Source organism: Prinia subflava, chromosome Z, assembly GCF_021018805.1.
Source record: "Prinia subflava isolate CZ2003 ecotype Zambia chromosome Z, Cam_Psub_1.2, whole genome shotgun sequence".
Classification (NCBI taxonomy): Eukaryota; Metazoa; Chordata; class Aves; order Passeriformes; family Cisticolidae; genus Prinia; species Prinia subflava.
This window is the reverse complement of record NC_086283.1, coordinates 54,419,687-54,446,043: the sequence shown is the minus strand read 5'-3', so window position 1 is coordinate 54,446,043 and position 26,357 is coordinate 54,419,687. Positions and strand designations below refer to the sequence as shown.

Here is a 26,357-nt window from a genome sequence, read left to right as displayed (position 1 = left end):
GGGTTCCACCAGCCCTCCAAAGGGCAGTGCTCCTCAAGATGGGCATAGAGATCTTTTATGTCACAACTCAGCTACATGCTGGCAGCTGACTTATAGGAAATATAGTCCTGCATATACCTGCTATTTGGTTTTAAAGATAGCATCTCACAGATCACACAATATTCTGAGCTGGAAGGGACCCACAAGGATCATCACGTTCAATCCTTGACATTCCTGTTGTGGGATTGAACTCACAGTCCTGGTGTTTCAAACACCATACTCTAACCAGCGGAGCAAATCTCGGGGTCCACACACCTTTCCTGGGGATTCACTCAGATTTACAGAGAGACCCTACACTTATGCTTTCTTTCTGCAGTGACAGTTCAAAGACCCTCAGTGGACCTCACTTCTAGCCTAGAAAGAAAGGTGTTAGAAGCTGCTTGAAAAATAAACAGCTGAAGGAGGCACTGGATTTTGCATTTGGATTTTTCACCAAAAAAACTCCCCAAACCAACCAACCAACCAACCAACCAACCAACCAACCAACCAACAACAACAACAACAAAAAATCCACAAAACCCCCCAAACCCCAAAAACCCCACAACAAAACAAACAAAACCCATACACCCACCCTTCCCTGTTAAAAGTGGATAAAACACCTTAATTTGTGTTTGTCCATAAACCTCAGGAATCCTGTTTTACAGTGCTGTCAGGGAAAAAAATCTGATCTGTTTCATATAAATGAAAGGGGCGATATGTTAGGCAAAAACTGGGTGGCTATGTTGGGCAAAAGCTATTTTTTAAGACATATTTTTCTTTCTACTTTTGTTTTATTGCTTGTTTGTTTGTTTAATTATGCGGGTTTTTTTTGCGAATAACTATGAAACCTAAGGGATTAAATTTCCAAGTAATAAAAATCAGCACAGCTCCACTGATCTGAATAGGGCTATGCTGTTTTTTGCCCTGGGGATTAGCCTCACCAAAAGCTTTGTAAGCCTTTTTTAAGTTAAAGAGACAGGCTAGTTCTCTGTATCAGTGCTGCAAGAAATGGATACTTGTGAGTGCAGGCTAATGTAATCCACAGCTTTAAATTACAAACTGCAGGATGTTTGGAGGCTTTAGAGACTAATTGTAAAAATCTACATCGCTTGAGAAAACCAGACCATCAGAGCTCACAAACATGTATGCTTATACATCTATATATTCCACAATTATTCAGTAGGTGGCAGTTAAAAGCCTAGATGAGCTTCGCAGTCGCCATTTAGGCAGTGGCACTGGCAGAGGCTGGAGTCAGTGCGCCCGTGAAAGCAAGAGAGAGGGAGGCTGCGATCCAGCCAGCGAGAGCACTACCCACGGCCCAGGTACCGGGGAGCGGGCGGGAGGGGAGCGGAGCGGAGCGGCGGGAGCAGAGGGAGCTGCGGGCGCAGGGCTGCAGCCCCTCGGCTCCCACAGGGGCTGCTCCCTGCTGGAGGGAGCCCGGGGCAGAGAGGGAGAAGAGCTGGTGCGATGACAGGCAGAAACTGAGGAGCGTTTGAAGCTTTCTGTTCCTACACAGGTAAATTTCTTTCCGTTGTTTTTCTGCGGTGCCTTGCACAGTAGGCATAGCTTTGCATTGGATTTGGAGGTCTTCATTTTCTTCAGCCAAAATGCACAATGCTCTCTCGGGCAGAATTTCCTCTGAAGTCAATAGAGTTTTGCCTGAGTTACAACTGCAAGGTATGCTCTAAGCTAATATCTTATGTATGTAATATCTTACCTGGCATGCTGTAAACTGGGGCTAGCAAGGAAGCCAGACGCTGGTCATACACACACTGGCCAGTTAACTATCATTTTTCTGTGCACTGGGATGCTAGTAATGACCTTTTTCAAGCTGCCTTTCGTTAAAACTCAATGTGATGAATTTTGCCCTAGTTTATAACACTGCCACTGCAGTGGCTTAGGGAGAGATTAATTTTTTATTTCTTTTAAATGAAAGCTACATTTTAACTTAACTGATAGAAGAATACAAAAATGCAGAATAAAATAACACAAGGCTATTTTAAAGAAAGCCTCTGCTTTCTTTCTCCGAGACAGATACAACTTTGCAGCATCCCACTGACAGGCAGGATTTTTTTTTTCAGTATGTTATTCCTCTCTCAATGGAATAAAAGAAAATAAATCATGAAAGACCATTCTCAAGCGCCTGAGAGCTGCTGAATTCAGATTTGATAACACTTTATCCCTTGCTATCTTCCCCATGAAATGTGGGATGCCCTGTGTGCTGCACCATTCAGACACAGAAGGATGAGCACAGAATGGAGCAACAAAATCGGATGCGTTTTGACTTTAAACAATATTCTGATTGTCCTGTTCTCATGAGTGCCTAGTAAGGGAACTCATAGGTGCCTGTTTATAGATGCACACACATACAGCTGTGTCAGCTGTGTACAGACAGGTTCACCCCCACTCCTTTCAAGGTAAATGAAGCTGGTTGCTGTTGCATCTTCGCCGAGCTTTACAGTTCACCATTATCTAGAATGTTTGCAGATGTCAACATATTTAGTTCTGGCTTGAAGGGCTATCTTGGCTTGCCAGTCCCTTTTTTACTTTTCTGACTAATGGACTTCAGTTATGCTCAGGAGCTGCTCTCTGGGGCCTGTCTGTCCTTACTAAATGCAGTAGTGCCCAATTCATGCAGAATGCAGTTTGTGCCATCGTCCTGGAGCTATGAAATGTTATATTCCTCCAGGCCTCATGCTCTCTCTCACACCACACACATTTCTGAGGCTCTTGCATGAAGCACTGTACAAACATGGAACAAGTTAAAGCACACAGCTGCAAATCAATGGTACCATGGATCTGGAAGAATGATTGTGATGTACAGCTATTTATCTTTATTCCTGGTAAGAGAGGAGAAAATTGGTATAAATGAGCTGTGAATACACTTAGGCTGGAAGATTTCAAACCATTACAGCAGCAAGATTTTTAAATTACATTCTAGTCGAAGTAATATATAGAAAACATTTTAAATGCCTTTTAGTTGTAACTTGATGGAAGGGATTATGTGAAATGGTTGCCTGCAAAGACAAAGCATTGGATTTGATAATCCAGAAAGTCTCTTTCAGTACTAAATACCATTTTTTCAACATTTGAAAGTTGCCTGCACTAAAGAGTGCCTTTGCAAGTGAGTCAAGATCTTCATAAATACAATTTTCTATGTATGTCACATCAGTCAGATGAAAACATATTTCTACACTGTGCTGCACTATTGTTTACTCCAGCAGACTCACAAGCCCTGATGTACCTCAGGCTGAATAATATCCCTTTCTCACAGTGCAGAGCAGAGCTCTTTGGAAGTTGATTGGAGTTTAGAGACTCCTTCTGGCCAAGTGGTCATGATTATATTACACCAGCACTGCAGTCTCCATAGTACCAATAAAAACAGCAGACTAAATATAAACTGATACTGCTGTTCCTGAAGTTGTTACCAGCACTGTTTCTAGTTTCCTTTGAGAATAACCTGATAACTTTTCTGGCTTTCTCTTGTGCTAACCAACACAGTTGCCCATGTAGAGATCCCAGAGTCATGTATGAAAAATCAGACTTGAGCTTTCATTGTGACAGAGTATATGCTATTGCTCCCAAAATTTGATTTTTAAAAAATAAATGTACCGCAAACAATATTCTTTTTCAGAGACGCTCCTGCAGAAAGACTGCATTCAATTCCCTATTCCCTTTTGCTCTCATCCTTTCTGCTTATAAACGTATTTTTTCTTATTTTTTTAATTGTTTTGACTTATTTTCTACATTGGATTGCATTCAATTCACAGTGTTACTCAGTAATTCTTCCATAATACATAATAGGTGGCATTTGAATGAGTGAGCATCAGGACATTTGTACACGTAAGATGAAACTTACACTATTCACTGTGGGAATTTCATTTGGTATATACGCTCATTCCAAATGTTTGTTAATTTTCCCTTAATATTTTTTATTACCAAGACTAATTGAGCAATAATCAATATTAAATAGAGGAAGAAAAATAGAAATGTTGTAAAACATGGATATTACTGATTTCCCTTTAAAATGAATGATTTCCAAAAATGGACTAGGAGAAAATATTTCTGGAAATTTTCTTTTCCATTTGGTATTTTAACTTTAAATACAATTATTTCCAAGTATCAGCAAACAGATGTTTTCATTGCATTTTTATTATGACATTAAAACATCATTAAATAATCTTACCTTACTGCTGGAAGAGCAATGGAAAAGACCCCCTGAATGTCAATGCAGCTGTGCACACTAGTTGAAGCAGAACATATTCTAATTTGCCTTTTTAAGAATACAAATATTGATAACAGAGTAACTCTTGAGGTGGGTATCAAAGAAAGATAAGAGCAAAATATGAAAAAGTGTGTGTCAAGTCTGTGACAAATGCACTTTTGACTCACACTGAGGCCAGGAACATCCCTTCTTGATAAAGTAACTTTAAGTTGAACGTTAAGCTTCTCTCTCTGAGATTGAAATTAGTCTCTCTGGCTATGCAGGTCTGCAATATGCTATGGCAGGAAAATCCAGTCAGCATCAGCCTGACTGCAGGTAATGAAATGGGTTTAGTTGAATCTAAAAAGGTATCTGAAAAGTCAAGCTATGTTAGCTTTTCAGTTTCCTCATTCAAAATATGGATATATTAAAGAAACTATATGAAAAGTGCAAATCCATTCCTGGACTGCAGTTGTTTCCTTCCCAAAATGCCCAGTAGTTCTTAATGAAAATTAATCTGAAGTTACGAAACAGAACACTTACCCTTTTTCATTTGTTTTTAAATAGTTTATTTTTATATTCTTCCTTGAAAATTTAAGCTAACTTCTATCTCTTCTGAAAGAGTTAATCATTTAAATCATCAAATATTAACTACTGTCAGTAGCTAAAATATTGCAGTTAACCCAAATAAATAACATTACCACTTTCCCAATCTGTACACACAAAGCTTGCAATGTGTTACTCAGTATGTTTTAATCTTCAGAATATAATTTTTATAAGTTTGTTTAATGCTACAAGGAAAAGAAACATGAATCTAGAAATACTTAAGACTAAACCTACCTGTTTTACTTCAGAATTGAAAGAATTGCAAGTTGGGGTACTGAACATTTATAAACTATCAGAAAGCTGCTATTATTATATTGTATTGCACAGTTATAATTTAATCGTTGGTTTTCAAAACACTCTAATTTGCAGAAAAATTTCAGAAGAAGAATAGACTTCTTACTAGTGTCTGGAAGCACATCAACAACAGTATTACACTGTTTAATTAATTATCAGGGATTACTTTGGGTCCTGGAATCCACTGCGTTAACCTATTCCCAAGTTATTGGCCAATAAACCAGTGATAAAATATTCTGTTTTAGCCATTGTTTTGAATGGGATACTGTTTGGGCTGCATAAGAGCATCAGAAATATTCCAGTGGTTAGGATAGCAATCTAGCTATCCTTCCCAGCCAGGCAAGGAAAATTAATGACAGGAGTTATATCATAAAAAGAAGTCACAAGCACTTAACCTTTAATAATTTTGCTTCTACAGAAGATTTACATAAGTAGTCTCAAATCAACATTATGGAATTGGAATCTACATTGAAAGGCAAAATGGCCACCAGTCTTCAGGATTTCCTCTGCTGAAGGGAAAACGCTCCTCCATGACTGTACTGTTTTTCTGTGTAAATATACATTTTTATACAGAAATAGCTTGTTTCCTATGCTGGGATTTTTATCTCATAATACTAAGATGTATGAATCTCACAATATATAGAATCATTGACAACCTCTAAAGTTAAATGATTGCTTGGGAAATGTTCTTTCTTGTCTTGGGGTATTCTTTTTTTAGTGCTTAGTACTTTTCCATTCCGGAAAAATCAAAAAACATTACCATTATCCATTAGGCAGAACCTATATTTCCAGTGTACAGCTGGAGAAGCAAAAATTAACTACAATATTTTAAGTACATTGCTGAATTCAAAAAATTATTCTACTATTAGAAACCAGAGGGGCTGAAAATTCATATTGAGTTTCCAATCCTGCCTTTGCAAGAGTGAAAAATTCTGTTTATAATCATACTGCTCTATCCAATGGCATTATGTCTGACTTGTTGAAAGGCACACATATGATGTTGTAAGTTGATCTTTCCACCTTTGCTCTGTTAAGTTAAATCCATTGAAAATTGAGGGGAAAAAATACTGCATTTGTTTAGTTAAGTTATGAAAAAGACTTAAAAAAATCAGTTTCAAGGGGAAATGAATACAATTTTGAAATGTTTATTTCTATGTGTGCATTAATGACTACCTATCTACACATATGGAAAATCTTCTGAGTAATTTCTCTCTGAGTTTGATGATAAGCACTTGAAGATTAAGACACTGGTTTACCAGAATACTCAAATAGATAAATCAGTGAAGTACCTAACATGCCTAAAGCAAAGGCTGAATTTAGACAGAAACTGCCATGAAATTCTCCCTTTTAATATTAACCTAGCCACTAAATAAGTAGTAACAACCAATAGGACACCTGTCTGCCCTGGGTAAGCTTAGCATAATATTTCTGTTTCTGCACAAAAGCAAGGGTTTTTTTCATGTGGTAAGTGTATTCACTTGTCCATTCTGGATAAATTTAGCATAATATTTCTGATGCTAAATGAAAGTAAAATTGGTTTTTTTTTTTCACATGGTAAGCGTGTTCAATGAAGCTGAATCTTGTTTTACAGTAATGGTTCATTAGTACATCTCTGTTACTAAAGGGTTAGTTCTGAAAGCTCTTGGGCAACAACAGAGCAAACAATTTCAGTTTATCCCTATGTGTAGAGCTCTTTGTTGGAACAGGTCCAGCACCTTCTGCATTTTCTGCACATGAACTCTCATCAGGGAATGGAATCAATAGATCCTCCTGCGTCATTCATTCTTCTGCTACCAGTCCTGCCTTCTTCAAGAAGCAATGCCACTTTAGTTAAGCTTGGTTCCAAAAATCCATGCTGTTGTTCTACAGGAAACATTCTCTATTTGTCTATATGTCTGCCCTTTCTTATTTCCAGTCCTTTTCTGCCTGGTGAAACTATTTCTGCCACAACATCTGCTGGCCATATGTTAGCCTAAGAACTAGTAAAGATTTTCTTGCAGTGACAACTATGCATGTGGGATTTCTTTCTTTTACCAAGGGTTCCATAGGGTTTCGAACAATTTTGAAAAGGCATTGTTTTGGGAATGAGATTTTCAAGATAAGTGTGATGACAGTACGACAATTTGCTAAAGCAGGGCACAGCACCTGTGACTACAGGACAGCATAGAGGCTGGATTCTACCTCCTTTAGATACACTCTTAAGACAATAGTCTCCTGTAAATACAGAAAAAAACTGCAAGAAATTTATCTGAAAGTCTCCTGTCCTTTCTGTTTCTCTTTTATGTTAGGTCATGAGCATTAAGGAAACCCACAAAACCTCTTAGAGAACTCTCTGAAAGACTTTGTAATATTAATTTCAGTTTAAAAATTCTAAAGTATTAATTTTCCATGCAGACTCAACCACTTTCAACATTGTAGAGAACATAGCTCCAAAATGAAATGAGTACATTGAATAAGAAAAATGTCTGATTTTGTCCCTTACTTTCAGATAATCAAGCAAATTTTACAATAAGGTCAATGTGGCAGATAAAAGCAGCAGGTTTATTACACAGTACCTTTTTCTGCAGAAGATGCCATTTTCCAAGGAAATCTCTCTGGTCACCTTTCTATAGCTGGAAAGAAAAGCTATAAATGCTTTTCTCTCTAACTGTAGTTGAGAACAACATAAATAAAAAGTGCTACTGCATTTATGCAGTGAAAAAAAATCATGATTTAGACCAGCTGATCATCAAGAGGCAGACTTTCAAAGAACATTTTGTTCCACATGAGAATAAAAAGGTTCTTTCCATATGGATTAGAATCTCATGTTGTAGGAAAAAGCTGTTTTAACGGTTATCATTTGGTCTTCAAATGTGTCCAACTTTCCAATGACTTGAAAATACCAAAGGAATAGAATGAAAAAGCAAGTCTTACATTGAAAGGTGAAGACACTAGAAGTAGGAAAGTCCCCATTCTTAAAGTGCATATCCATTAGCAGACATGGTGAAAATACTCCCTGGGAAATGCCTCTTTACATGCACAACAAGAAAACCTTCATTGCAGAGATCTCTTTCCCTCATTTATATAAATAATGTGACATTTTTCACATTTGATATTGGGAAATGGACATTAATCTTGTAGAAATGCTGAAATCCATCTCATCTATAACTACATTCTTCACCTTGCTCCTTGTGCCTTTGTATAGTGGTGTCATCACCAGATAGCCTCATGGACTGTTAATTTAAATTGAAGCAAGATTTTGAACTAAATGCATTGCCTGTACTTTATTGGTTTTTCACAATAACAATGACAATATAAACAGAGACATTGCCTTAGAGCTTAAAAAAAAGGAAAAAAAAAAATCTGTGACTGACATGAGATCGTTTTACCTGAGGAAAAAAAATCAGGAAATTAACACACAGCATATGACAATTGCTGAATTTCATATCAGACCAGCACCTCAGTAAGACACCATAACACCCTAAGAAACTGGATCAGTTAAGATGCAATCAAAGCCTCTAACTTCAGAAACAAAGGCAACATCACACTGTTTTGTAAAATGAATGCTACACTAAAAGACATAATCTACTAAAAAAATATCAACTCAACTTACAATTTGTGACATTTCATGGCAGTCTAGCAATCCAAACATGCTAGAAAATCTTTTGCAGCAAAAACCCAAAACTGGAAATTTTGGAGATAGGTTAATTTTTTTTCTGTGCTTATTTTCAAACATAAACTGAAAGAGTTCAGCAGCTGTGAGATTCTAATCTCATATTGCTCTACAGGTGGATATTCAAGTAGATTGGTTTTCAGAGGTTATTTTTCAGCCTTCCTATACCTTTTGCCTGTTATTGCCCATGCTATCTATTGCTTAAATACCAACATGACAGGCAAGTCATAATGACAGAAAAGTTAGACTATAAAAAACCCAATTAATGTTTAGAGAGAACTGTGGAGATCCAGTGGCTAAGTGCAGGATCAGTGACATTGATTTAGTAAATGCTAATATACCCACGTGTAATTAATTAGTCAGCCAAAGACCATTAGCAGTTTAAACTATGAAGAGCATAATTTGTAACATGAGGTTCTTTATTTAAACATTTAAAATGCACAATTTTTCCCACTATATAATAAAATAGATTATTTTATGTCATAACTACTGAGACATTGAACTGTATCCTTCTGTCAGAAAAACATTTCAGTTCTTTCACCTGGCATATCAGAAATATCTGGGAAAAGCATGCAGACTAACATAAAGGTCTGCAGTTGAGTTTGAACTGGAGGTGTGGTTTGCCCCAGTGAATAGCCCATTAAGCTCACCTGCAGCAGCTGAAATAGAGCAGCTCGAGCCTTGTCCTAGCAGAGTATCTGCAGAAAACACAGCTAAGTCAGCAGAGGTGCAGACTCACTGTTTTGCTGAACTTGGCAATCAGACAATTCAAAATAAAGGGTACGAATGTATGTTGTGAAAATTGCTTTGGCTGTTCAAGTAAGGATCGTGCTGATAAACTTCAGAGGATGATAGCAAGTTTTCACTGATGTAGTTTGTGAAAGTAGCAAAGGCAGCAAATGAGGCTTCATTACAGAGTAAGTCCATTCTAACCCATAAAAAGCAAATATTTTTTTCTGTGCAGATTATGAAAGACTGATTTTCTGAATCAGAAATGATCTTGTATATCTGGAAAGTTAGACTTCTTTTATGGTAATTTTTTCATACCCTTGCTGGCGTAATGCCACAAGCTGATGAAATAATGCCATAATTTATTTTGTCTTCCTGTGTGTTTTAGTTAACACATTTTAAGACAAAGAAACATCAGTAAGGTAATAGGGTAGTATTAAAAGCATTAATAAATGAACGCTTGTATGCAAGTGCACCAAATTCATATAGAATGATTGTCACTGCAGGAGACTCTGTGACCAGATCCACATAGAGAACACAAAAAAATGATAAAAAACATTTGGGGAATCCTTTCTCCAGTGTGATCATAAAGACCTGCATGAGTTGTTTTTTGGTTTTGTGGAGTTTTTTTACTTCCTGAGCAGGACAAATTTATAAAAATCTGTAATTTTTATTTTGGCAAAACTGAGGATCATTAGGACTGACAGACCAAACATTGTTGCTCCTTTGCAGTCACCCAGGCTGGCGAGAAACAGCTCTGCAGAGGAGGTCCTGGGCTGCACTGGGCAGTCACCCGGTGATGCTCAGTAGCGGCCCCGGCTGCAGCAAAGCCACCCCGTGCCCCGGTGTGCATGGACAGCAGCAGGGCCAGCCGGCCGAGGGAGGGGATGATCCCCCTCTGCTCAGCACTCACGGAACAGCAGCAATGTCGTCTGTCCGGTTTGGGCACCCCAGCAGGGGAAACTCATCGATGAACTGGAGCAAGTGCAGATGGGGGCACCGGAGTGCCCAAAGCTGCGGCGCTGTCCTGCTCTGCAGGCTGAGGGACCAGGGCCAGTTCAGCCTGGGGAAGGCAAAGTTCCAGGGACAGCCAGGGATAGCCCTCAACACCTACAGGAAAGCCATGAAAAGTGTGGAGTTGCACTCTTCACAACAGTAGATGCTGAGAGTAGAGACAACAGGTATGAGTTGAGAAAGTAGCTTAGATTAGATATAAAAGGGAAAAAAAATCATCCCGATGGTGATTTTGCATTGGAGTATTTTTCCTAGAGAGACTGTGGGAAAGGCTGGGGATTTGCACATCTCTACAGGACAGAACAATCTTCTCTGGTATCATGGCTGACCCAGCTGTGATGAGCAGTCTGGACCAGAAACCTACTCAGGTCCCATCCAGCTGTAATTTTCCTTTGGTATTATGCTAATTTCTAAAGAATATCTGCAAAATCTCTCTACGCAATTGGTCTGGTATTCTTACCATTGTAAAGTTTTCCTATTGTCTGATGTGAATCTCTCCACAATGCAAACACATAAACTTAATTTTTTTCCCATTACACTCACCGTCTTTACAACAACTTGCTATGTTTTGAAGACTGTTACCATGCTACTTCAGGACCCCTTAGAATTTTTCTGTATGATTAATATTTTAGGCCATTAAGTGCCCCATTTCAATTTGTTCTATCTTTTGGATAACCGTATGGGTCAGTTTTCTTGGAGGTTTTAGAGGTTCTTGGAGGTTTTATCTTTAGAATATGCAATATAATAGAGCAGGAGTACACTCAGCTAGCTTTTAAAATTTTATTTCTCCCTATTTCACTGATTTTCTTACTAAAAGTTTTCATAGTGCATTTTCTCTCCTAGTCCTGAATTTTCTAGGCTACATATAATGTGATTGTACAATATTTAAGCTGCTTCTGAAGTGGAATTCTCAGATTTTGCTGTCTTGCCTTTTTACTTACAAGAAATTATTAAACTATAATTCTTATGGTACCTCATTCTGTGCAGTCATCCACAACTGTAAGCTCTATGACTTCCAGATTTGCATGTCTGCAGCTCTTATGTACAGGTTTATTCTCTGTGGAACGGCATTATGCTAGCTCCTTCTTCCTCCTCATTTATTTCCAGCTACATTTTTTTCCTTTCTTTTTTAACCTCATGAGCTTCTCACTCATTTTCTTTGTTCCTCAGAAGGTTTTACCTCTTTTATAAACACATACATGAGCATTTTTTCTGAGGCTACCTTTTCTTTCCATTCCTTGAATTCTGTTGTCATAAAAACAATTTTGCTTCATTGCCTCAGGATGAACACTCTTATTTATCAGTCTTTCCTATACTTAAACAAGCCTCTCAGAGTGACAGCGAGTGTAGCACAGGAGAGATTGAAGGGGTGAAGCTGCCTTCTGCCTGAAGCCAGGCTGCGTAGACAGAGCTGTGGCAGCTCTGCATTTTGCCTCAGGATCAGCATCCCCAGTTGCACTGGTTGTGCTGCCTATGGTGTGGGAGATGAGGAAGCACAACTTTTTCATCCAACATATTACGTAAGGACAGATATTTTCACCTGACTCAGACATTAGTATTAGGATACTGTAGGATTCCCTGTACAAGAAAGATAACATCAGGATATTCTTGAACACCAAATGGAAGACATTAAGGCAACATGCATTGCCTTAGCTTAAGCCTAACCAGCATGAAGAGCAACAGCATCAAAATGCAGAAAGAGAAAATCTGGCATGAGCTTGCAGCTGGAATAAGGGCATGGGGGGTCCACTAAGATCCAAACCTCTAAAACATCAGAATTGTCTTGCTGCTAGACAGGTAAAATGTAATTTAAATCACCCCCTGCAATGCAGTCACTCCTTCCACTGCAGTGAAGAAATAGCTTGGAGGCTTTCTTTCAAAAGGAAAGAAATTCTTTGAGTTGTTCTGGATTTACTGCTACCCAGGCAAAATTACAGCAGACAAATTTAATCATTTGGTGTCATTAAGGCACTTGGGCAAAGTTCCCTGAAAAACCTGCCCATTTTCTTCAGAACAAGTACAGATGCAGCAAATTTTACATTTTTTTCCACATCTACCCCTTATATATATTGTTTTAGTCAGAAAAGTCACAATACCCAATGCTTTCTTTATTTCTTAGGGTTCAGTCTTAAAGTTTTATTTGCTTAAATCTCACTAAATATAAGAAGTCTTGTATGTGCTGTATATCTATTGAGCTGCTATTGATGGGAGAAAAATTAATCTTCACTTTATTTCAATGAATTCTAAAACATCTACAGCTTGTGAATATATTGTGTGAATATATTGTGTGAATATGTTGCCATTTCTTTTATTTAAAAATTATTTTAATATTTGTGGTCCTGCTATATATATAGATGGATTCTTTCAAGGGCAACTAACTGCAGGAATCACAAAATTTTGTGACTTTTCACATATGCCCTTGCCAACATTGGCAATACAAGCCACTAAAACTTTATGAATATGACTGCAGATCCTCTCTGATATGCATAGCCAGTCTTGTGTCAAATATCATCCACTGAAAGACAAATATTGGAATAAAAAGGCAGACTGAATGTGAACAATCTGAGTTTATCAAAATGTACTCTTTGACCTGAAATGCCAACAGCAAAACACACTGAAGTGGGACACACACCCCCATGGAGTTAAAAACAAAGCTCAGAAAGTGCTGTTGCTGAAAAATCTGCAAACATGTCTTAGTTATCAGTCAGAACTGTAGAACAGTCATAGTGAGGATAAATTCCTTAACTGCTGAAGAGCTGGAATATTCAGAGTAATTGACTGTCATACACCTGTACGGTGATCAGTTTTGACTATAATTTTAGATCTATTTTAAATATAGAAGAATAATTCCCTTTCTACAATTTGTTCAGGCCAAGGCCTTGTTGAAATTCCCAGATGCAACTTTTTAGTTCAGTGAATATTAGTCCAGTTAGTAGAATACTGAAACACATGATGTTAATTAAAAATCAGCCATGAAGTGGCAAAGATGGTATTTGACTACCAGTCCAGACTGGATTGCAAACCCTAATTTACTACTAAAATGAATTGTTCTGTAACCCCCTGCAAGACTTCTTAAATTACTACAGCTAGTACGCCATCCCTTATCTTACATTTATTTCTCTTTTTGGGAAAGATATCACAGCATGCACTCTACACATGTACCTGTACTAATGCCTGCCTCCTTGTTTTTGTTGTTTTCTCTCCTAGGTTTTCCCGCCTAGCTGAGCAAGCGACACACAGAGAAACATGCCTGAGCAAAGCAATGATTACAGGGTAGTTGTGTTTGGAGCTGGAGGAGTGGGAAAAAGTTCTTTGGTGTTGAGATTTGTGAAGGGCACTTTCAGAGAGAGCTACATCCCTACCATTGAAGACACCTATCGGCAGGTGATCAGCTGTGATAAAAGCATATGCACTTTGCAGATAACTGACACTACAGGAAGCCATCAATTCCCAGCCATGCAACGCCTCTCCATTTCTAAAGGACATGCTTTTATATTGGTTTACTCCATCACCAGCCGACAGTCCTTGGAGGAGCTCAAGCCAATCTACGAACAAATATGTCAGATTAAAGGAGACATAGAAAACATTCCAATAATGCTGGTGGGGAACAAAAATGATGAGAACCAAAATCGAGAGGTAGAAAACAGTGAAGGAGAAGCCATGGCTAAGAAGTGGAAATGTGCCTTCATGGAGACCTCTGCCAAGACAAACCACAATGTGAAAGAGTTATTCCAAGAATTGCTAAACCTGGAGAAACGCAGGACTGTGAGTTTGCAAATTGATGGGAAAAAAAGCAAGCAACAAAAAAGGAAGGAGAAGCTGAAAGGAAAATGTGTGGTGATGTGAAATTGCACTGTCAGAAATCAGCTGTGAAGTCTCATCTGACAATATGCATGTAAAACCCATAGACAGCAAACAACCATGCAAGATCCTAATTACTTGTATCTGTTTTAAAAGAAATACTTGGAATTTGAAAAAATGAGGTACTGTGATTGCCATGAAAAAGCCCTGAAAAATAAAAATGTGTGTTCTCTCACAACCAATAAAAAAGGAAATCAGGAAGAAAACAAAAGATGTCCCAGAATACCCTATTTTGTAATTAACAAAAAAGAAGAATTTTCATCATCCATAATGATTTCATAATATGAAAGATTTGGAAAATCAACTTAATATTATCTGCATTTGCATATAACTGCAAGAGAAAGCAATGTATAATATCAGAAGTAAAACAAAGAAATGATTGTGAAGAAACCTAGAACATACAAATGCATGCTGAATGGTGTTCATAATTTTCTTCAAGAACGCTGTGGATGAACAATTCTATCCCATTCTCATTACTGACTGGGAGAGTATGCATTATTCAGTTTTGGATCACCTGAATAAATGAACTATTGCACAGTAAAAGGAAGTATGGGGATAGCAGTGAAAAGGAACAGATATTACCTCTATCCTCCCCAGTGTGATACTTCTTTGTGGTTGATGCAGTTTTTCATGCAAACACTGCATTAAAACTGAAGATTGTGGAAAAGCCAATCCCTGTAAAAGAGTTGGAGATCATCTTTTCTAGGCTCATTGCTTCAAGAGTGACCTGAGTTTCTGGCCCAAATATATTTCAGAAGAAGAGACATTTGTTTGTGGAGAATGCCAGATGGAACAGTGTACATGTAAAACCAGAAAGCTTCCCCAGGGAGAACTGACTGGGTAGTCCCCTGTGAAAGCCTCTGTGGGAGAAACTCAGTTATAATGCTGCTGCTGGTTAAATGAACACATGGCGTGGTTAGTGGAAGAATGGAATGTCTTTTGGACTGGTGGTACCCTTGGAGAGGGGTTGGCATAATATACAAATTATCAGATTAGCTGTGTGATGCTTTATATTACTATATTCCAGTTAGAAGGGTTTATGTTCATGCCCTATGAGATCTATTGCCTTTATATTGTCTGAAGTATTTTATATTTTCCATTTCAATTCATGATTTGAACTGCTGTGGTTATTTATAGAACCAAATATATATCTGAAGTTAGTGCCCACAAGAGTGGCACTCCAAAAAAGGAGGGTTTTTTGGGATAAACAGTACAGGCTCTGGCATACTAAGAGTTGCAATCAGGACTGTGTTATAATGCAATACAAAGTCCAGAATAGAAAATACATTATTTAAAACATCCTGTTAGGGGAAACTGCTCTTCTCAAAACCTTTGAAAGGGGAAAAAGAGTAAAAATTGCAAGGTTTCCTGGATGTCTCTCCAAAGCTTCTATAAAAACGAATATGAATGACTGAAGTATGTATCCTAGTGATGACAAAGGCCATCTAAGATAAAATAAGCACATACAATTTTTAAAGGACACATTAAAATTGCGTAAGTCACAATTTGTACCTTAGGAACAGTTTTGAACTAATAAAAAGAGCCTACCATATTTTTGGTAAATGTTTATGTCAAGAAACATGGGAAAATGAAGTTGAGTACTAATATTATTAGCCTGCATGCTAGTGCATTATAAGTATCTTCCAGAGGATGCTCAAATGCAGTGTTTGCATTCCAAATTGCTACCTTGTTCCTTTCAGAGTTATTACTTGCTTACCTTCCACCTTTCTAACAAATTTCAGAGGTAGAGTAATAGTATACACAAGAATTGCTACTAGCGCTGTCTAGAAAGGAGCACAACTTCTGTCATTCAGTCAGAAAAAATTCTGGCACCAGTAGAATCAAGTGTGAAACTCCTACTTATTTCAAAGAGACAATTTTTTTGGTGTTTATTTTCTTGCATTAAGAAGAGACAACTGGGAAGAGCAGGGAAAAAGCTAATGCTCTTCACTAACTGTAAATTCCAGGCTCTTACACAACACTCTTTTTTCATAAATCTCAAAGCACTTTGCAAAAATTATATAAATTTCTTAACTTCTCAGGTGGTGAAAGTTAGGCACAGAGAGAGGAAAAAACTGCACATAGATTGTCCAGCAGGATAGTGACAGACCCAGGAACAAAACCAGGTCTCTTTTGTCACGGTCCAGCTCTCATTCTGTGTTTTGTAAGACTGTCTCTTCACATTCTTAAATAGTTCCTGAAACACACAAAGAAGCCTGGTTTTACCTATACAACTAAGTGCATCTTTCTTGACAGTCTGTCAATAGATCAAAAGGTATTTCCAGATCAGGGATGCAAAACACTTAAAAGCACTATGTTTAGTAAGATTTTTATAAATGTTTCTACATATACTGTTTGTAAAAGAATTTGCTGAAGATACTCAGCATCACAGCAATGGATTTCGTGGATGAATTTAGAATGAAGTCAGAAACAACGACCAACCTTAAGGCATAATGGGTCACATACAGAGGTCAGAAGTAGAGAGGTTGCCCTCAGATGCTAACACACCGGTGCCAAAGGTCATCATGTGTGGCACATGCCTTAGCAGCCAGCATAGAATTATGACAGAATCTCAAAGAGAAAACTCAAAGCTATATATAGAACCTTTTACATTATTGCTTGAACTGGAGGAATTATTTACATAGTAAAATATCTTGCAGAAGTACAATATAGGGGATCTGAATTACTTAAAATGTACTGACTGCAAAGATATTACAGGCTGAAATTTAACCCTGGACTTTTTCTTTTTGAATGTGCCTCATAGCAAGAGTAGAATAATTGTATAGCAAAAATGGAAATAAAACAAGTAGATGCCAATGTTAGGCTTGAGGACCATATTCCTTTAGTTCCCAGCTGACTCCTCATCTTCTATGTAATAAGCCATGAAGTATTTCATGGACTTGCATGTATCAAAGCAAGGCCAGAACAGAAGCAATATTACTCAAGGACCAGACTCAAAAGAGAGCGTATTTTATACCCTTGCATTGCCATCCTGATTTCTACTATTAGATTTTACATACCTTGCATATACGTGAGCTGGTTTAAAATGTTTGTTTTGCTATTACATATAGAATTATTTTTTTTATATGGAAAAAATATAAGGTAGATCAAAAATATATAAAGCTTTATTACATTTTGTGTTTTATTTGGGAATGTGTTATCACTATAATAACCAGTTTAAAATGTATATACAAAATATTTAAAACATGTAAGTTCTACAGTGAATTTTAGCATCCAGAAAACACAATCTAGCCAAAATGAATCTTTAAAATGCATGACTTTTATATGTAGATATGAAATATTAAGGTATATGGTTGTCATGAAAATGTGTTGTTGTGATTTATTTAGCAAATATCTTGTTTTAAAACTGGATAGGAAGTCATTTGTGTCTTCTAGTTTCCATGTTTGTGGTGATGTTCTAAACATTCAAAATAAAGTTTTAAATCTTAACGTAAGTTTGGAAGAAGACTTGGTGGTGCCTGCATTTTGTTTGTTTCATATTATATATTTTTTAAAACTGTAAGGGCAACTCTCTAAATCAAAACAGACTCTTAACATGCTGGACAAAGTCTTCAGCTATACAAATCAGTTCTGAGAGAATTGGAGAGGTATTACCTTACCTAATACTTATTCTTCTTCTTTTATACTCTGGAAAACATACACCTTTCAAAACAATCTATCTTCATAAAAACCCCAAACAACTAAACCAAATAAAACCAAACCAAACCAGCTTATCAATGGGTGCTCCTTTTGACCAGCAAAATCCAAAATAATTCTGATCTATATTTTATTGTTTTCTTTAATATATGGCAGATAGAACTGTGTGCTTGTGAAAAATTGATACTTGATGTATGGGTCCTGCTATTCCTTCTCCTTGCTAAAAAATTCCTGATGTTCTCACAAAACTTCCTACTATTCCAATCTATGTTATCACCTGTTGCAAAAAATGTCAAAAATAACACTTCATCACTTCTTGCAATTCAGAAGATGCAGATACAACTGTTCAGTTAAATAATTATTTCCATTTGCAAGCAATAATTTGTATTCAACAGAGGAAGAGATCAACAAACAATCTTGAGTGCACACAATACAGTCACTAATTACTTTATAGATATTTATTATATCATATTCCACAGAGAACCAGAAACATCACAAAATTCCTTTGCTTTTATTTCTTTTTTCATCAGTTACTTCTCCTGTTTCCCAATGGAAAATATTTTAATTTTTAATTCATACCCGCATTCAAAATTGTGAATACCTCTCACACTTATTTCACAGGCGTTTCACAGTGCTGAAGATACTCAACATCACAGCAATGGGTTCTATGGATGAATTTAGAGACCAACCTTGAGGCATAATGGGTCACATACAGAGGTCAAAACTAGAGAGGTTGCCTTTAGGTCACGTTTCACCAACCTTCAAAACACATTTTCTAATTAATCCACGAATTTATTACAGGTCAAGTGTGTCTAAAGTTTAACTCCCCTAAAACTGCAAAGAGAGGGAGAGCAGAGCTTTGAAAATCCGTATTGGATGTTCCTTGTGAAGGATGCAGATTTTTCTGTAAATTAACCAGATGTACATGCAGTTTAAAGAAAGCATTTAAACTCTTTTGTTTCATATCACTTTTCTTGGTTGAGCACACTATTTTATAATGAGTCACAGGGGTTCCACTAAAATCATAATGAAACTGAAATTTGAAGGAGGAGCTGTTATTCAGTCTGATATATTTATTTCACACTCAGATGCCAACAAGTGGCCCACAATGGATCCTACAAGAATACCTCTTTTCTCAGATTCTCAGATCGTGGTGCAGCTGGCAAGGGGAAGGGGCAGGGCAGGGGTGCAGCATCACAATGCACCCCAATACTCAAGTCAGCTTCTCAGCCTCTACAGCTGGTCCTCTAAAAGCTGTGGTTGAGAGTATCTGTCACATGGAAATTACCACAGTATTTGTATCAATTGCAGTTGAGAAAGCAACAAATAAAGAAGCAGAATTGGTGTTTATCCATAAGACATGTATGGCAAATAGTTTTTTTAATATATAAGAGTAGAAAGGTTGTTCTACATTATCTTTCAAAGAGAGATGGGGTGACCATTGAAGGGTCATTCACCCCAATGTATATCGGCTTTGCTGCAACTTCTGTTCAGTGTTGTTGTAAAGATAGTTTGCCTTTGCAATTTCTCTTCCTTCTGTACTGGCTCAGATCTTGCTGTTGGCCAGGATGGTCCTAAAAGGTGTTTATTGGCCTATTTATTAATTTATAATTACAATAAAATAATGCTGTATGCTTAGGCACATGAATTTAACTCCAGATTTTTCCTGTAGGCCAGATGTGTAGTGGGGTCATGGAAAAAAAGTAGGAGAAAAAAGGAGAATCATAATCTGGGAGGGAAGGTAGGCCCAAAGAAAATGGGAATACCAGAAAATTTTAAATTTTACAGAACTTACTGTTTCTCAGAAAATTATGAGATCAGTGAGGACTCCTAAAAGTATTTTCAAAAGAAAAGGCAATATTGAGTGGTCATGCTGAGCTACAGTAATGAACATGGCTCTTTGGAGCAACACGACAGTAGGTTCCACAAGGAGACCAATTGCTTCTCCCTCTGTGATCTCATCATATCCTTAACGCCTTATAAAAGCAACTTTGCCCTGGATCACTGACTTACATGCCTGTGTAGAACACACTCCATAGCCACATGGTTTTTGCTCTCTTTTTCTTCGTCTTGCAGCAGTTTTGGCTGAGATAGAACTCATTTTCTTCACAGTGGCTGGTATGAGTCGATGTTTTGGATTTGTGCTGAGACCGGTCTGATAATATAGAGATGTTTTCATTATTGCTGAGCAGGGCTTACACACAGCCAAGGCCTTTCCTGCTTCCTGTACTGCATGCTGGTGAGGAGGGTAGGGTGCACAAGAAGCACACGAAGGTGAGAGCAGACAGTTGATCCCAACAGACCCTGTCAGACCACACGGCATCATGTTCAATATATAAAGCTGGGTGACAAAGGAGGAAGACCAGGGACACTTGGGGCGATGACATTTGTCTTCCCAAGTCACTATTATGTTGTCCTAGGTTACAATGGAAGGTGTGCCTAAAGTGTGTATTCTATCACCATCTTCAGGAGCTGTTGAAACCAGGTGGGGCAGTGTTTCCCTTGCCCCCTCCCTCTGGACTATCTTCTGTTAAAGGGCCATCAAGGTCTTGCCCATGACTCACAGGTAACTCTCTCTGGGAGCTCTCTCTGTTTAATGGGCAATCAAGGACCGACGGCATGACTCATAGAATGATATAATTCCATTGTGAGCTGCTCCACCCAGGGGGAGCAGCAAAGCATTCCCACATAGATATAATCTGGGATTTGGGACAGCACAGCAGGCCTTACTCCTGGATTCCCATAGGACAAGAGCTACCAGACCTTTCTACAGGATCACTTCAACAAGACCACTTTATCTGGACTGCCACCACCACCTAACTAACAGGGTGTCAGGTTGTATTCTGACTCTGTCAGTGGTCTTTTGTACTATTGCTTTTATTTTATTTTATTTTATTTTATTTTATTTTATTTTATTTTATTTTACTTTACTTTTTTCTCTCCTATTAAATTGTATTTCTGACTTGAAGTCTCTCACTGGTTTTGCTTTCAAATCAGCACCAATGTGATGGCACTCTGCTCTCCTGGAGATGGCTGAACACCTGCTTGCCCACAGAAGGCACCGAATTAATTCCTTGAGAGGCTTTGCCTGCATGCACAGCTTTTGCTTTACTTACCAACCTATGAATGTCTATCACATCCCATTATTTTTTTCATTTGTACTTTTACAATTCTCTGCCCAATTTCACTGGTTGCAGCAGTGAGGAAGCTGCTGCTGTGGTGCTTACTTGCCTGCTGGGGGTAAGCCATAATACCTATTTAGTGCGGGCAGTCCTCTTTCCCACTACATGGAGAGAGACAGGTGTTCTCCACAATGAGAAGAGATGACCTCTACAGCCATGGACACTGTGCCCGTTTCTTCTACAAACCTCAACTGAATCAAAGTTTGCCTTTTACAATGAAATTAAAAGCCAACTGGAAAAATAGCCTAATACAGCAGAAAGGAAAAGCAAGATAGATTTATAGAAACATGTCTGTAAGAGTCCAAAAAATAGTGTCATTATATGTAGCTCTAGGAAGTGCATGTTCACGTGCCAACAAGTGGTAAAAGATTGTGTTAGAGGAAAGAGGCAGAATTACAGGCACTATCTTTTCTAGGGATGCCGAATACAGAGAGAAGGTGAATGTGTTTTGTTTCAGTGGTAATATTTCAAATGGTTGAAAAAAAGGAGGGAAAAACCAAGAATATATCCTTGGAATTATCCTAATTATAAAATCCATTAGGTCACAGATTAATCACTCAGAGCAAGTAGCAGTCAATATGAACCTTAGAAAAAGATTGGGGTAAAAGAAACAGTCTTAAATTCTGTCCTTCCTTTTTTGTGTCATAATGATATTTGTCCATGGTTGTTCTCCTGCTACTTTTCAAACTCAAATCTGAATCTAAGAGTGCTTAATTCTGAAAGTTTGACCTCCACCTAGTTGTTTAATCATCCTTGGTTTGCCTAGTGAAAAAATCTGAATACCATTTTGCAAAAACACCAAGTTACCACACTGTGGTAGAGAATAATTTAAATTTGTTTATTACTTACCAGAAAACAGTCTAAAATAATGCATTAATAAAGTAAACAGAGTGGTCAGTAGGCAGGCACTCTGTTAAATCCTTTCCATGAAAGAAAAAAAATCCTCTCAGTTACGTAATTGCACATAAAGGGTGCCCAGATTGTAGATCTGGAAAATACCATGAAAGCCAGATGGATGCAAATGCAGAATTTTATTATGGTGGGATGGGGGGGCTGGCAGGCTGGAGGGAGCGTGGGGCTTGGAGAGGGTAAGTGCATCTGTCTGTCTCTTTTTCTGTCTCTCCATGCCCTGGGAAGAGCAGGCAGCCAGACTGCCTTTACCACAGCCAAAGCACCCATTTTTATGCTGGAAAAGATTTATAGAGCAGAGAGAAAAATCAAATGAGTACCATTTGTGGTATGAATAAGTGATGCTTGTATAATATTGGCAAGTATCGTGGTGCGAGGGGATTCAAAAATTATGTGGGTCAAAAGTAATAAACTTCAGCATTATGGTATGGCCTCCAATGGCTGTGTATTAAGATGTAGTTCTGCATCTCCCAGAAATTACCATGACTAAATATTGTTGGGTACATTTGGGTTCACAGCACCACTTTTAACTCTTAATGCAAGCCAGATTATTTAATCTTAAATAACCATTTGCAGTCAAGAAAACATATTATTCCTCACTATATAAATGTAGGAGATAGGCTGTTAAATGCAAGATAGTAGTTAAAACTGTATTCTATTTACTGTTGTGCCTTTTTTAACATGTCAATCATGTTTCCTCAGAATCCTGAAATTAGTGCTCTTCTACTGGGTCCTAATAAGAGTCAGGTTAGGAAAGGAGACTTTCATATCAACATTATTTTCAACAAGGGATTTCTAAATTACATTCAATGCCAATTAGAATTTGTAGTTCAACAGAAAAAATTAGCATCATTTGCAGAGACACTATTAGTCATCTTTTTCTCCCACAAATGCATTTTATGGTTTGAAATGTCACTAAAACAGGTATTTCAGAAGATGGAATAGGAACAGGTTTAGTTTGTATTTTAACTTTCAAATACATGGAAGTAGGTACAAATTCAAATTTTTCTAAATGCTAGGGATCAAACTTATTCTTGGTTTAGTTTGTAATAAATTTGTCCTTATATTTTTCCATTTGTTTTCAATAACACTGCCTTTGGTGTAATCACAATGCATTTGGTATCGAAGCAATCAGTAGGTTTTCTGTACTCTATGATGATTCATTGTTGATTTTTTTTGGTATGGGAAACTACTAAACCAAGATAAACCTGTAAGTTACAATATGAGACTCCTAGGAAATGTTTTTCTTTTCTGTTTTCAAACTCAAACTTGTTTGAACTATATCAAAATGACTAATACCCATGCATCCAAATTCCTTTTGTATGCAACTGCAGCAACTTTTTTTTTTTGTTCTTTAAGTTGCAGGAAACTTACGAAGCATAAAAAGTGAAAACTACATTTCTCTATGTCCTTTTAATACTGTTTTGTGAAATAGGTGTCAATTTTTCAAAGCCTATCATCTCTTCCAAACTTACCGCACAGGGTGAAAATTTGTTCCCTTTGTACACACCAGTGCTTACTCCCATGGTTCTCGTACTTAAGTTTTGTTTAGTTTCTAATGTATGGCATTATTGATGTATTCTTTGCACAAGGTTTTCTTAAAAAAAAAAAAAAAAAAAAAAAAGGTGGAAGGCCATGTTAGATGAAAGCTTTCTTGAGCATTCATTTGAAGATAGCTTTGCTGAGGAAAAAAAATTGAGTTCTCATCCCAGTCTCAAAAGGACACATACAGCAATATAAACCTATTGACTTCCGCTTTCACTGACATGATTGGCTTTGCATACGGGAAGAAAGACTAAAATGACAAAATGTCTTAATTGCACCATGATGTGAGAAAGGGAAAAAGCAACTGAATGGTAAAAATTCCCTACAGGAGTCGATGGTGTCTATTGATTTTGCTTTTAATCTGTAGTCTGTGGGAAAAGAGGCAATATTCCCATTAGAATCTTTGAATTGTAAATGTTCAATATTTGAACATTTACATTACCTTAAATACTCATTTAAGGTAAGTAGTCTCTGGCTTAGATTTGTTCACTGACTGAACACAGGCACTTATTGACCAATAGCTCACTTTGATGAACACTGCCTATTAAAAAAAAAAAAAAATTATAGGTAACACTCCTCTTATCATATGACTTTGTACAGGTTTATAAATAGAAAACATCCAAATTACTGGGAACAGATCAGATTTTCTGATTTTTTTGAATATCATATTTCCAACTAGCAAAAGTAGAATTTCCCAGATCTACTGGGAAAGCTTTCAGTGTTTTTTTGCACATCCATCTGGCTGGCTTTCAAAGACAGACAAACAAATAAATCTGAATGGATGTTCTTTCTGGGAATAACAGTGATCAAGGACCTTCAGTGAACATAATGTCTTCCCTTTAGTTTTTTTTTCCTTTTGAATAAATTAAAATAAATAAAAATTTTTTGTGGACTTCAAAAGGGCAAGTCTTGTTTCAGCGCTATACGTGTCACCCATGTTCTAAGGAACCTGCGCATTCAAACACATAATGTGATACTTTGAGATATACACTACTCCACTTGAGACTGTGCTAAACAATGTAGACCACAGTTTTGCAGATTAAAGGTTTTCCATTTTATGAACAGGTTTTTGTATTTTTTATAGAGAGCAATGAAAGCTAGAGTTCATGAATTTGTTATTCGTTCCTTTTAAAACTCATTTTCTGTTACCTATATTTAGCTACAGTGGGCCATCAAATATAATTACCTAGTACTTTTCAAAGTCAGTTGGTTATGGAAAAGTAATGTAGCTATTAGAATGGCTTTTTTTTTTAAGGTACAGATTTAAATGCCCTCTCTACATCTTTAGGAGAAAATAAGAGCTGTACCATGGTTCCCTCAACATACATGAAACACAGGGAATCTTCTTTGCATATTACATGAGGTATTATTGATACCTAAAGAGGCAGAAAATTAATACTATCCAGTTTTTTTTTTTTTATTATTTTTCTGTGCCATGTTTTCAGAAAACATATAATTGTTTCCAACATTCACAGTGTTCCTCTGCCTATTTGAAGGACAGAGGGTCAGGTCATTTTCTAAACTTGTATCTAACGACAAAGCTGAGAAATTTTGTCAACTCAGAACCAGGAAAATAAACATTCAGAACCTTCAGACTCAAAGGTTCTTGCTTTCTTATTCATTGCAACTTGAGTGTCTGAGAGAAAGACAATTCCTTTTCGAGGTTTGGTAATACTAGACTTTGCTGAAATAAATACCGCTTGAATGTCGTCTTCAAGTACAAACTGAACATGCTATTTAATTCAGACTTTCTAGTCAATTATTCAAGCTGCAAAATAATGTAAATCGAGATTCAACTCTTCTAAAAGCATGACTTTTTGAGGATATAGGGTGAAAATACCCATAGAATATTTCAATATTAACTGAGGAGTTACCTTACAAATATTTTTCAGAAGTCACAAACTGATAATCAAGAAATATACCGCTAATGTAGGGAGCAATATTTCATCTAGGTAAATACCAGTTTGCTGTTTTGGTTTGATTTCACACAGTATTATTATCAGAATTGTTCTCAAGATAAAAGGCTAAAAACCCCCCATGAAACTCAAAAACTTCACAAAACAAAACAACCCCCCACCCCCTCAAAACCTAAATCCAAAAACCCAAACAAACAAAGAAAAACCAAAAAAAAAAAAAAAAAAAAAAAAAAAAACCAAACAAGAAAACCCCACAAAAATGAAAACAAACAAGCAAACAACAAGGGAAAAAACTATTTCACAAAAGCAGAGGAAAAATAAAAAAGCCAAACACTATGCCACTTAACAGAAAATTGAGATTTTTGCACTGGTTAGTTAGGTCCAAATTGCAGATGAGGTAATTGAATCTGACTAGATGAATTGTCTTTCTAAATTCAGATTCATGTTTCTAGACAGCATGACATAGTTGACATGTTTTACCACACAGAGAAGCATATCACTTGTATGTGGGTTCAGTCAGCCATATATTCTCCTGGGATTGTTGTAAGTGACAGAATATGCATTGCTAGCAACTGTCGTGCTCTTGGAAGAACACTCTTTTGTAATCCTTAGAAATACTGGTTTTAAATCAGATTCATAGACAAATCCCAATTTCATGTTAGGAATGCAGTATCACATCAGCCCAGCCTTGTCAAGAAGCAAGAAGAATTTATGTTGTTTAGTGCTCTGTTGTCACTGGTCAATGACACTACTTTTTTTTAGTTCATTGA

At 37.1% G+C, this 26,357-nt stretch overlaps 1 protein-coding gene across 1 annotated transcript; it reads left to right on the top strand.

Moving 5' to 3' along the window:
• Positions 1–1,255: 1,255 nt before the first annotated feature.
• Positions 1,256–17,744, top strand: DIRAS2 (DIRAS family GTPase 2). Its single transcript, XM_063422459.1, has 2 exons — positions 1,256–1,340; positions 13,725–17,744. The coding sequence occupies exon 2, from the start codon at positions 13,764–13,766 to the stop codon at positions 14,361–14,363; it is 600 nt and encodes a 199-aa protein (XP_063278529.1). The 5' UTR covers positions 1,256–1,340; positions 13,725–13,763; the 3' UTR covers positions 14,364–17,744.
• Positions 17,745–26,357: the final 8,613 nt, after the last annotated feature.

Coding starts and splice junctions, on each gene's coding strand:
- DIRAS2 (XM_063422459.1), top strand. CDS start 13,764: ATGCCTGAGCAAAGCAATGATTACAGGGTAGTTGTGTTTGGAGCTGGA.